We start from the raw sequence: 12,870 nt of genomic DNA, 5'->3' as shown, positions 1-12,870 counted from the left end.
AGTATTGCATTTTTACAGATTCTTTTTTTTTTTTTTTCTTACAACAGACCATACTTTCGTGTACTTGTCTATTTTTATTAAAAATTTTAATAAGATTCTAGCAATTTTCTTTATGTATAAATCTCGATTTTATTGCTGCCGCCTAAAACCGACGCTGATTGGTTCTCTCGTCTAGGGTGATAGAAAACCCTAGCGCACCGACCAATCACAGCGCTCTATCGATCGCCTGATTGTGAGTTGGTAAAAGACTGTGACTCGTACTACTGCGTACTACCAGAGGACACGGCGAGCACGCGGTTCAAGTTCGAAACGAAAATGTCGAGGCATCCGTGCGTCGTAGCCCGTTTTTCGTGTCGAATTCGAGGATTTGAGACGGTCGGGAGTGTCGTGGACTATCTCGCGAGTGTCCAGTGCGCGGAAGGATGACTCGACACGTGCTATCTGAGAGGAGGAGGAGGCCCAGGAAGGGTATCCTGCACCAGCGGAGCAACTTTTAGGTGAGAAGTTTTTCTTGTTTTAAATTCGCAATTTTATTAATTTTTTTTTATTTATTTTACTTAAAGAATTAAATACATACGCGTCATTTTTTTTTAATTTAAACATTAACAATTGTCAGCACGTTTACATTAATATTATTTAATTTTATGTTACAGCCACCGGCAGAATTCTACGACTCCGCTGCAGATTGGTGAGTCAAATGATTTTTTTTCGTAGTTTGCAATTAGGTTTTTTGAACCGGCAAAAAATAATTATAATTAATTAACGTCCCTAATTATAATGACGCACACAAATTAGGACCCTTCGGAAAATAGCGCACGCAAAGCGTGCAATTGGTTTGTTCTAGTGCTGTTAGAATATTCATATATTTTGCTACAGGAGAACTTTCATTACATGCCTTTTTTCGATTACAATTGTAAGTCTTTAATTTATTTGCGATAGGTACAGAAATTTGTATTGAGGTCTTACAATATATTCATTCCACTAGTGCTTATATACGTGCTCGACTTGTAGAATTATTATGTAACATGGGAAACTTCACTTACCTGAGAAAATAATCTCTAGAAGGAATATTTCGATCAAATGTTTAATATTATGTTACATGTTACAACGCGTTGTGTCGACGATGTATACATATTCAACGCGACAATTCCTATCAGTCCAAGGTATACACTTACAATACTTTGTCAGATGCAACTATCACATTACGTGTTAATAGCAATATACAATGGCTGTTTGTTTCATTATTTCATTAATCTTTTGAAATTTACTCAAACATAATTCTCGGCTATTTTCTTCTAACAATTGTAATTAGTAAAAAATTATCGACATAAACATTGTTGTTTTGTGCTATTATCTTACTAGTTACCGTACCTGACGTATAATTTGAAATTTTTGCCAATGCTTAAGAGTACACAGTTTCAAAATAATTACTAAGTTTTGTTTTTATAATTATCAGTATAGCTACGGAGATAGTGCTTTCATTGCAAAGTTAAAAGCAGGTTTCGGTTTTGGCACATATTTTATTTAAAAGAAAATATATTAAAAAAAAAAAAAGAGAAACGTTTATGTAGATTAGTATAAAAAATTGAATTAAACATCGTAATGTCTGATTTTCTATTTTTCTCACAGTTTGTGCAGTTATTATAAATAGTATTTTTCGCATAGGATTATAAATTATTATAACAAAAAGTTGCACTTGCAATTCGCGTGCACATACAATTTGTACTTGTCGAACTCCGCGTGTCTTGATTCTAAAAAAGAAAAACGGAAAAGAGAGAAAAAAAAAATATATATATAAAAAAAAAGAGGAAGTTGTAAAAATTTAGCGATACAATTTCCCTTACTTATTCTCATAACTTATTCTTACAACTTGAGAAGAACGACAAGAAACAACCCGTTTAACATTTACGCTAACATAGGAAGGAATTATTAACAACAGCCAGTTAACAGCTATTTATTAGCTAAAAATCTTCATTCTGTTTCTTGATACTCAACAACACCGGCTTGTTTAGCGCTATCCAAACCCTAGAAAGAAACATTTTGCCTTGGATCTTTTTTTTTTTCATGTTTTCTTAGTGTAAATTATGAGTGCATAATATAATTTCTAATCTCTTTAATTAATATTAAACTCAACTTACATCTTCGAAAAACGTATGCATTTGTTGTGCTGCTTGTACTGACGAAAAGACTGCTCGTAATACTCTTCTTACTGGAGGATCCAAGGCATAATCGATTCCACTCCAAATACACTCTTTGCCTTCCACCTTTATAACGAAAAAATAAATTAATAAAAAATACGATAAAATAAAATAAAAATCAAATAAAAGCTTAAAAACTCGCGTTTTTCTTAGAAATTATTTAATAATCTGCATACTTTCAATATAAATGTTAATATATTTTATATGTATTTGAATTATTACCTGCATCACCGTATCTATACTGATGATAGTATTGCTCGCAAATCCCTCCGAATCGTCGAGCTTCAGAATAATTCTTTCGGCATAAATTTCAGAATCGTAATAAATTGCTAACGTCCCTAAGCCTACACTTTCCCAGTTGTTATCGTTAGGCCATCTCGCGTACACCGTGGCACGTCTTTCGATTATAGGAAGTATTTCTTGATCTTCTTCATCTTCCTCCTCCTCTTCTTCGTCATCTTCTTCTTCTTCTTGTTCATCTACGTCGTTGTTTCGGTCGTGTTCTTCATTATCCTCTACTCCGCCAATGCATCTCTCATCTGCGAATGTTAATTTCGCCGAAATAAAATTATGTACATAATTAACTAATGTCCCCGAATTTAATGACGCGCGCGCGTGGTTTTTTCTAGTTAATTAAAGTGTATATCAGAAAGTATTTATAATTAATTATAATCAAATAATTTCGTAAGTTAATTTTTACCTTCAGTAGTTTTTTTCTCACGTAATTCTTGCTGAATGTTATCAATATGCGCTTTAAATTCTCGGGCCAGTTCGGGAGATTTAAATTTGACCGCTAACTGCTCGACACATCGTTCTTGCTCGGCGTAGTTCATACCGGCCCACATCCAAGCTTGATTTGACGTTGAAAGCGGACGAAATTCCACGTCGGGAGTAATTAGGAAGTTGCAGACGACCTTGTGTACTTGTTCTCGACGTAGCAGTAATCGATAACTTCCGTAATTCATGTGATGCAAAATCTTCATCTCGCCGACACCGCGTTCTTTCCATTCCTTCGTAGCGTTGTCGTATCTATATAACTTGGCTCTGTGGTGGAATACTGCAAATAAAAAATTAGAATTTGAAGAATATAACTTAGAAAACAGACTTTGAATAATCTTAAAAGTAACTGATCATTAATTTTATCTTAAGAAAAAATAAAATTTAATTTAAATTAAATTTAAAATAAATTAAATTAAATTAAATTTTTTCTTAAAATAAAATTAATAATCAGTTACTTTTGAGATTAAATTAAATTTAAATTAAATTAAATTAAATTTAAATTAAAAATATTTAAAGTAATAAGTGAATATAAGGTCACCTCTTTCTTCATCTTCTTCGCCAGTTCGAACCTCGATTGCATCTGGTAGAGGTACAATAGGTTCAAATTGAGGATCGTGTTCTTGTTCGTTGTCCACCTCGCCGTCATCCTCTTCATTATCTTCTTTTTGCACAGAATCTTGGAGTAATTTATTTTCAATTGTCGACGAGCTATTTAATGATGAACAGGCTTTTGTGCCAAACACTGATGATCCCGCACCAGCAAACGAAAAGTTAGGATCTAAAAAAAAAAGGCAATTCAAAGTCAAACATATTAAAAGAATTTATTTTACGTAATGAGACGCAAGAAATTAATTTTATCTAATTAAATTAACGTACCGACTTTGAAGGCCTCTGGTTGCGCTGCTGCCGCAGCAAGTGCCGTGAACGATACGTTGCTCACTGAGAAAAAATTTGAGTTGTCCTCAGTCTTCTGGACGTTATCTACTGGTTTCGTACTAAAAGCAGTCGTTTCAAAAACATTTGTCATTGTCGTACCGCCAAATATATTCGTCGTTGATGTTATTCCGCTGAAAACATTCGTCGTGGTCGATGGAGTTGTTCCACTAAACACGTTAGTCGTTGTCGTTGACGTTCCGCTGAAGAAGTTTGTCGCCGACGGCGCGGTTGTTCCGCCGAAAAAATTCGCTGTTGTTGACGCGGCTGTTCCGCTGAATATGTTAGTCGTTGCCGTGGAATTTCCGAACGGCGAAGAAGTGCCGAACGTCATTTTAGAGAAAGACGAATTAGCTGCGAACACAGAGTTCGACTCGTTGGTCGCGGTCGCCGGTGTGGTGATCACGGTTGAAGTTTTCGGGACAGAATTCGCCGTAGTGGTGGAAGAAGAAACGGTATTGTCACCGAAGCCCGTTGACGTTTTTGTAGAAGCTTTCGAGGTGCCCCCGAAGATGCTCTTGTTAGAGTCGAAAGTAAAAGTAGGCGTTTTGAATATCGATGCCGCTTGGTTGAATATCGGCTGTCCAGATGAGCTAGTGTTGAAAGATTGCGTCGTTTGAGCATTAGAGGGACTGCAAATCTTAAGATTTTCCAACGAGGCATTCGTCACAGTCTTCTCCGTTGTTTCATTACTTAACTGAGGATTCATACCGAAGGAAAAAGTGGTAGTTTTCTTGTCGTTAAATAATTTCAAGTCGCCAGTGCCAAAGCTCATCGTGGAGCTGTCGAAACCGGTGGAAACCGAAGATTTAAATGTCGCAGCAGATGGTGGTGTCGCAAAAGAAAAGCCATTCTTCACAGATGTAGATTGTGTTACGCTTTGAATTTCGCTGGTGCTTTCAGGCAAATTTGTATCCGCGCTCGAGATAATTTTTGATGGTGTTTTTACCTTCTCTTTTGATCCAGGCTTTGTTAAATCTTGCTCAATAGTATCTGGATATAAAACTACACTCGGTTTTCTGCAGCCTCTGCAACCAGAACAATCTTCTTTTTGCTTGTAAGCGTAAAAGTTCTCTGGCAGTAGCAGTTTTAAAGCGGCCGCCTTTTCTTCCGGAGATACTTTCGTTTCGTAAATAATTTCGATTTCTTTAATTGGCGAGCTCGATTTTATTAGCGTTTTCGTAACAGGCTTATCTGCTTTCTCGCTATCACTGCCACTAACAGTTGACGGTTTAATATTTTTTCTGGCATCATCGATCGCTTTTTTAAAGTCGGCCGCGATTTCGGATGTTTTAAAACGACAAGCAAACTGCCAGTACTCTATTTCTCCTTCGCTATAATCCGCAGTGGTCCATAGCCATGTTTTGTCGTCTTTCGACGTAAACTCGAGATCATTAGACAGCATATGATTTAAGCATAGCTTCAGCACATGATCTCGACGCATGATCAATCGTAGTTTGCCAGTTTCTTTATGACATAGCAGCTTGATATCGCCCAGTCCACGTTCCTTCCACTCTTTCGCCGCGGTGTCAAACCTGAAGAGCTTCGCTCGGTGACTATAGATTATCTCTTCGTCTTCTTCGCCGGTTTTTACCTCGATCTTGTCCGGTAACGGCACAACAGGTGAGAAGTGAATGTCCTCACTTTCCACCACCTCGTCCTCGCTGGTTTCGCCGCCGCCGCCGCCGCCGCCACCGGGCGATTTAACCGGCGACTTGGCCGTGAAATTAAAATCGAAGGATTTAGAGGGCGAGCCGAAAGTAAATGGCGAGTCGCCCGTATTTAACGTAGAACTGCTTTTCATCGGCATGCCGAATACGAAGTTAGTAGCTGCAGCATCTTCGGGCTTAGATGTTACTTTCGTGCTGTCATTTGCATCTTTATCGTCTTTCGATATGCGAAAATTGAAACTGGCGGCGGGCGTTTCTTTGGCGGTATCTTTGGGAATGCCGAAGGAAAACGTGGTCATAGGCGTTACATTAGAGGATGTGTTAAGTTGAAAAATACTGGCCTGCTGCGGTTTCGGCGGCTGCGATGGATCCTTGGGACTGTCGCAAGCGACACAGTAAATGTTCGTCTTAGAATTAACGATGTAACATCCCGTGCACGCCCAGGAACCGGCGGGTGTTTTAAACATCTCCGATAACGGTGGTTTGCCTGAATCGACGGTCTTGTTAGCGACTACGGAACTACTGCTTTTATTACTTGCCGCCGAAGGTGACGGAGCTTCGCAGGCTATGCATTTCACATCCGTAGCCTTGTTTCTCGTGTAGCAACTGCCGCATTCCCACGAGCCAGTCGGTGGCTTAAATAATTCTGATAACGGCGGCGGTTTCGCTTCTGTCGTTTTTTTATCTTTATTTTCAGTCGACAACGTCGAACTTTTCTTCTCGAACTCTTTCGTGGCTTCGCTCGGAGTGCCGTCTTTAGCCATCTTCTGCTGATAGTTCAATATGTAGGTCGAAAATTGCGATGCCAATTCTGCTGTGGTGAAGGTCGCCGCATGTAGTGACCAGGTTTTGCTCGGCTCTTTAGCGCTTCCCGACACAGACCAATTAACAACTGTAGTGCCACTCTTATATGTAAATACCATATCTGGCGGAACATTATGACCATAAATCTTAGAACTTTCGTTATCTGTTAATATCAAGCGGAGTTTGCCGGTTTTAACGTTTTGTAACAGCATTATAGGTCCTGTGCCCTTGTTCTTCCACTGCACTGTAATGCTACCATCGCTTACACATTGACACTGGAGGCTTGCTGTTCCAATAAATAATTTTTGTTCGTCTTCCGTTTGCGGTCGAGACTCATCGAATCCTTGCTTGAGGCTGCCAGGTGGCGGCAAACGAGGTTTTCTTAGCGCTGTAGAATTCTGGTCAACTGTTAGGGCAGGAGTAATTATCGACGACATATTAGAAGCCGTAGTTGTTAATGCAGATTGTGAATTTGTTATCGGAGTCGTAGCGAAAGCAAAGCCCGATGATATTGCGACAGCGCTTGTTTCAGTAGTGGTCGTGATTTTTGTTTCGGATTTGTTTGATGGTTTAGTAAACGAAAATGTACTGAACGGACTAACTTTCGGCGGCTCTTCGGGTTTTTTGGAATCATTCGTTTCTGTGTCACTGACCTCTTGAACAATAGGCTTAGAACTGAACGAAAATCCTCCCAGTGTCGTCGTGATAGGCTTGGATTTATCCGAGGAAGCCACTTCTGTTGTGGAACTTACTTTAGATTGCTGTGTCGATTGTGCCTTTGAAATCTTAGTCAAATCTTTGACAGTATAAATTTTTTCACTAGTATTAGATGCTTTTTCCGGAGATGCCGCAGATAGGCTGAGTTTCGCCTGATCGAAAGCTTCCTTAAATGATATTGCTTCCTCCGCGGTTTTGAATTTGATGCAAAGTTTCTCCAGCTTCACTTCCTCATCGGCGAAGTCGTTGGCGACCCACAACCAGGCCTTGTTATTATTTGTCATAGGACTCAGTTCCATATCGGGCCTCAGCATGTGGTTTGCGCAAATTTTCAAAATTTGATCGCGTCGCATTAACAAGCGCACTTTGCCTTCTTTGTTGCGTAATAATTTTACGTCGCCAACACCACGTTCTTTCCACTCTCTATCGACGAAACGGAATAGCTTGGCTCGGCCGCAATAAAGATTCTCTTCGTCCTCTTCGCCAGTGGTCACTTTCACCTTCGCAGGCAATGGTATAACCGGCACGAAATTCGGTATTGGATCGTGCTCTTGTTCACATATCTCCGTGGATGTATTCGGCGATTCGACTGTTTCGTAAATAGATGTGGTACCAGTCTTGTCGTATATTTTATTACTAGCAGCATTATCTTGACCGCTCAGCGAAACACCACTAGTTGTGTGAGTTACTGTGACAATAGACGGTGACGTTGTCGCATTAGCGTAAATCGGCGGCACGTTAACGTTTGCTGGAGTTATATAGATGGTGGTAGGCGGTAAATTTACGGTCGTCGGTATAGTGGCTTTTGAAGGCATTGCAATTTGATAGCAATGCGGTACGTTTGAAGGAGATAACGATTTCGTTATTGTCGCGGTTGTCACCGCCATCATCGTCGTCGTTATGGGAGTAGTGGGAAAAGTTCCGGCTACTCCACTTCCTACTCGGTATTGCGGTGGTATAGTTACGCTTAAAGTTGGCTGAGTGGACGGCACCGTGGTCGGCAGCGTGTCCGATGTCGTAATAACCACGTTCACAGGAGGAGCTTTATGTACCGGAGCATCTTTGATAATCGTCGTTGTGCTGGTCGTCGCTGTAGTACTTGTTTCGGGTTTTGTTCGCGACGAGGCTTCGATTTTCTGTTTAAGCGATATTTGTAACGACGGATTTGCCGCCGGAGGTGCCGGCATTAGATCAGGCAATTGCGAAGAAAGCGTCGATGCAAATAAACTTTGCTGCAACGGATTATCCGGTACTTTCGTCTGATTAGGATATAACATAGGCATCGGGTAAACGGTATGCGGATACAAGGATGATATAGCCGCTTGAGCGTTTGGATCAGTAAACGGTAATGCTCCTTGATAATACTGGAACGCAGTTGCCGCGGAAGGATACATTAGCGACGAATAAGGATGTCGAGCGTGTTGCGATGTGAATATATTACCAGAAATCGAGGATGTCGGTCCAGTCGGTTGATTTTGATAGTTTAAGTCGACGTACTCGTCGTCATCAAGAACGTAGAAGTCTTCAGGATCGACAGTAGGATTCACATTCTGTTGTTGCTGTACACGTTGTTGCTGCTGTTGTTGTTGAAGCTTTTGATTTTCTTTACGCGAATCGACTACCTCCTTCGTTAAAGTGTCCACTTTTTCATTTAAAGTCTTCATTTGTACCATCATATTCTTCATCTGTTCCACCAATTCTTGCACATCGTTCTCACGACACTGCATAATTTGACGTATCTGAGCATCTAGACGTTCTGGGCTTGGACGTGCCTCCGTGCGGTTCTTCGACAGATTCAAATAATCCTGCAACTTGCACGGAGTACTGACGTGTTTTGGAGTACGGTGAGCGTTCCTCTGAGGAGTATTTAGCATGTTTGAACCGCCTGTCAGCGTCGTCAGCATCGGCAATGTCTGATTTGTAACTGCGTGATCCACACTGTGAGTGGGCGAATAACTCTCGTCGGATATACCGTCGATGTCATTCCTACTCAGCTCGCCCCTACCTAGATCTGGATCTATCCTCTTCAGCTCGTTCTCGATATCAGTAATATGAGTACCAAGCTCAGAATTCAGAGGGTGCTTAGGATTCGTACCCGGACTGCGAAGTCGGTCGAGTGTAAGATAGAAGCAATTCTTTGCCTTCGATAACATGATGATGTGTTGCGAGCGCATCTCTGACGTTAAACTTTCTCGAGGTGTGGAATACACTATTTCGTCCGCGAAAATTTTGTAAATTTGCGCCAATTGAAACGACGCTTCTGGGCCTTTGAGCGCTTGCAACGCATCGACTGCCTGCTCATATTGTTTATCGCGTACAAGTCGCTGAGCCAACAGCAGTTTTCCTTCTTCGAGAGCGTTCGTTAATTCAAAACTGTTCATTTCTTTGCCTTGATAATTAAATAATTTTGACGGAGACATACGTAATGTTTGATTGTTCTGTAGTCTTTCTAATAGTGGTAGAGCAGCGGTCCAATACAGTTCGGAACGTGCCTCCCATTCTCCAGCTTTCGAATTATTTGCTTCATCCTTCTCTTTTATCTTTGCACGATAGTGAAACATCCGTGCTAAATGTACTAATATTACTGGATGGATGCCGTGATTACCGATGCAGCGAATGGTTTCTAAACCTTGTTGTAATTCCTGTCGTAATTCACCGATGTCACCAGTTATATTCTCTTGCTGAGAGAACATCTTGTATGCCGTTAACCACCATTTCTCTTGATTGCTAGTAGACAGCGTCGCGGTAAGATCGATAGGTAGCGTCGGCAATTTTTCTGGATTCATAAAACTACCAAGTTGTTGTTCCTCCAAAACAGCAGATGAGCAAAGTATTGCCGCATTGAGAAATGCATCGATATCGATTAGACATAGGCTGTCAGGTGCAGTGAGATTCGTATTAAATACCGAAAATTCCAATTTTGAAAATACACGCGAAGTTTGATCCGGATATGGAGCGTCTTTATGTTGAGATCGATTTTCCATTCCAAGCCAAATTTGATGATGCAAAGACGAAGGCCATACCTCTTGTGCAACTACAAATAAAAAATTATTTAAGTTTTAATTATCCCTCTTCCATCAATATATTCTCAACTTTGCAGTTATCAAAAAATTATAAGTAGTTATCTTTTACTAAAGAATAAAAATTAATATAATATTAATATATTACACAATGTTTGCGTAATTTATAAACACACTACATCAGAAAATTAAATATGTTCAAATATTTTTGTAGATTTAAATAATCCAGATATAGATAAATTAATAAACGCACTTTGATTGTAAACCTTTAGTTGATTTGCGGTGCACATACGTAAAGGTGGATTAGGAGCTGCATGATGGCAGAAAAATGAATTTTCTATGTGATTGAGATGTATATTAGTCACAAAAATTCTCTGCAAAAGAAAATACAAATGAAATAACTCCTGTAAAAAACTTCATTATAAAAAATTAGATTTTTTCATAGCTGGCTCCTTCAAGTTTTATAGTTCCCTTAATAAAAAAAAAAGTAATAAAGATTTTTAAAACTTTGAGATACCAATTTTTTTAAATAATTTAATAATCTAAATTAAAAGATCGATTTATACCTGATAAATACGATTTCTCCATCCTCCAGAGCAAAATTTGTCGATTCTATCCATCAATTTTTTTACGTTTTCTCTAGCGTAATTTTGAAGAATATAACCTAATAAAAAATTAAATTATTATAAAAAATACTTGGCGGTATAAAATCTAATTAAATAATTTATCTCGCATACCAGCTTGACAACAACGATATGCTGCTTCCATGGCCCATATATTAAAATGATTCTTAAATCTGTCGTCTTCTAAATGTATAGATATACGACTCTCTAATGGAGCCACATGTAATGTTGTTAGTAATAGAGGTGAGCATAATCTTCCTGCCTCATTCCAACTGCCTTGTTCACGTTTCGTCTTGCGCAATAATAAACATGCCAAATGGAAGTTTAACTGACCCCACATATGTGTAAACAAATGCTCCGTGAAAGTATGTTGCTTAGAAAAATTTTTTGACTTCATCTCATTCAGATTTTGATCAAAACTAAAATATATTCGTTATATGTTATCAATTATCAAGTAAAGAAATACATCTTATATGAATGTGCTGTTTAATATGCTTACTTAAATACTGCCTGGGCTGCCTCTGAAATGCTTTTTTTCATCTCGCCACCTTGCTCTTTAAGACACAGTCCTGCATATTTATCCAACACAGATATATAGAAAAACCAAAAGGTCCAATCAAAGGACTTGGTCTCTTTACACTTTGTTAATAATTCGCATAACAGTTGGTACCACGAAATGTTGTCCTTATGAGGAATAGTAGCTTCCACATTGAGAGCATGTTCATAGGCTTTCTCCAATTTGTGTTCTGACATGTAATAATTTAATAATTTGATGCGAAGCTGTACATCAATCGGTTTCACTGCCAATTCAGCTAAAAAGTATATATTTTAATTATACCTATTTCAATTTTCCTTGCCACAAAAAAAGCACTAGCAATTACTTACATGCAATGAGTGCTTCAAGATCCTCACTGTTGTTGTTTGGCTTTTTTATAGTCAGCAGCTTCTCTTTCAATTGAAATACTACTTGGTGATGTGGAAACAGGTTATCAGCTCTTTCTATCCAATACTTGAGTTTATTACTATCCATTCCTATGTCCAAGTCAACTAATAATTCGCATACTAAAAAAAAAAAAAAAAAATTGTTACAATTAACATAAAATTTAAAAAAAATAACAAGAGATGAATATAAAGATGTTAGTTTGTCACCCTTCAAAACCAGATCTGTTGACTTTCCATCAAGTTCAAGGGAAATTTTGTATTCAATAAAAGCTGCCTCCTTTTGACCAAGAGCTTCATAAGCTTGACCCAACAACTTATGTGCACTGGCAGAAGTGTCCTTCACTTCCAAGTACTTACATACATATCTTTTTGTGGATTCATAATCGCCTACTTGGTAATACAGTTTGGCAACATTATAACTACGATGTGTTTTCTGCAAAAATAATTGAACATATATAAAATATATATAAATAAATTATTAATATTATACTAATATTTTTTTTAGATTTCAGTTAGTTAAACTAAGAGTTTTAGATAAAAAAAAAATTTATTGCGAGCGTGTTGCGTAAACATAAATATTAAAAAATAATAGGCAAAAAAATTGAGATTCCTGCGAGACAAGTCTCATTAAGATTGATTGACTGCTGTCGGTATCGATAGCGCGGGGAGGGTTTCCCGCGAAAATTCGCCATCATCGATACGTCGTGCTCGCGTGTATTTTATTCAGGGTGACGAGTCAAGGTTTCTGTCCGGTCTATCGAGCGATCGTCGCCCGCTGGCCATCGGTATTAATCATTCGCATAGCTAGTCGCATTAGGTGTAGACGAGGCGGGAAAACCAGCGCGGCCGTTATCCGCGAACGTCGAGGCAGAAGAGAGAGAGAAACTGCATCGAACGTTCTCGTACGCAAAGATAACCTTACCTCGTTATCGTTCAGCTTGCAGAAAACTTTCTGCACGTGGCGGTCGACGTCCTTCTTTGATCGAAACATGCTGCCGGCTGGGCGGAATCGGCCGGCCGTGTTTCGCTTTCGTCGCACCTCTCAATTAACACCGGATACTTTCGTCCACGCTAGTCACACACTTTGCAGCGGCTCATCGCGCAAATATCCGTTCACAACGCACGTATCTCTTTCAAACGGCCACCGTCGAATCCAATGTCGCCAACCAGTAATCGTTAGCAC

General features: G+C 39.2%; 1 protein-coding gene across 1 annotated transcript; it reads right to left on the bottom strand.

Annotated features, from left to right (window-relative positions):
* Positions 1 to 1,541: 1,541 nt before the first annotated feature.
* LOC139113940 (E3 SUMO-protein ligase RanBP2) lies at positions 1,542 to 12,834 on the bottom strand. The gene is made up of 13 exons (XM_070675401.1): positions 12,610 to 12,834; positions 11,895 to 12,120; positions 11,631 to 11,807; positions 11,245 to 11,557; positions 10,860 to 11,164; positions 10,689 to 10,786; positions 10,376 to 10,496; positions 3,855 to 10,136; positions 3,517 to 3,756; positions 2,899 to 3,255; positions 2,421 to 2,737; positions 2,139 to 2,264; positions 1,542 to 2,025 (listed from the first exon to the last, which is right to left on the bottom strand). The coding sequence occupies exons 1-13, from the start codon at positions 12,676 to 12,678 to the stop codon at positions 1,972 to 1,974; spliced, it is 8,685 nt and encodes a 2,894-aa protein (XP_070531502.1). The 5' UTR covers positions 12,679 to 12,834; the 3' UTR covers positions 1,542 to 1,971.
* Between the last annotated feature and the right edge of the window lie 36 nt (positions 12,835 to 12,870).

This window comes from Cardiocondyla obscurior, linkage group LG03 (assembly GCF_019399895.1).
Source record: "Cardiocondyla obscurior isolate alpha-2009 linkage group LG03, Cobs3.1, whole genome shotgun sequence".
In the NCBI taxonomy this organism is placed as follows: Eukaryota; Metazoa; Arthropoda; class Insecta; order Hymenoptera; family Formicidae; genus Cardiocondyla; species Cardiocondyla obscurior.
The sequence above is the reverse complement of the archived record's forward strand: the minus strand, read 5'-3'. Positions and strand labels throughout refer to the sequence as shown.

Bases quoted from the DNA above. Each gene is read 5' to 3' on its own strand.
- LOC139113940 (XM_070675401.1), bottom strand. From the start codon at position 12,678: ATGTTTCGATCAAAGAAGGACGTCGACCGCCACGTGCAGAAAGTTTTC. The intron at 3,757-3,854 runs GTACGTTAATTT...TTTTTTTTTTAG, and splicing joins ACCAGAGGCCTTCAAAGTCG to ATCCTAACTTTTCGTTTGCT. The intron at 3,256-3,516 runs GTGACCTTATAT...TTTTATTTGCAG, and splicing joins CGAAGAAGATGAAGAAAGAG to TATTCCACCACAGAGCCAAG.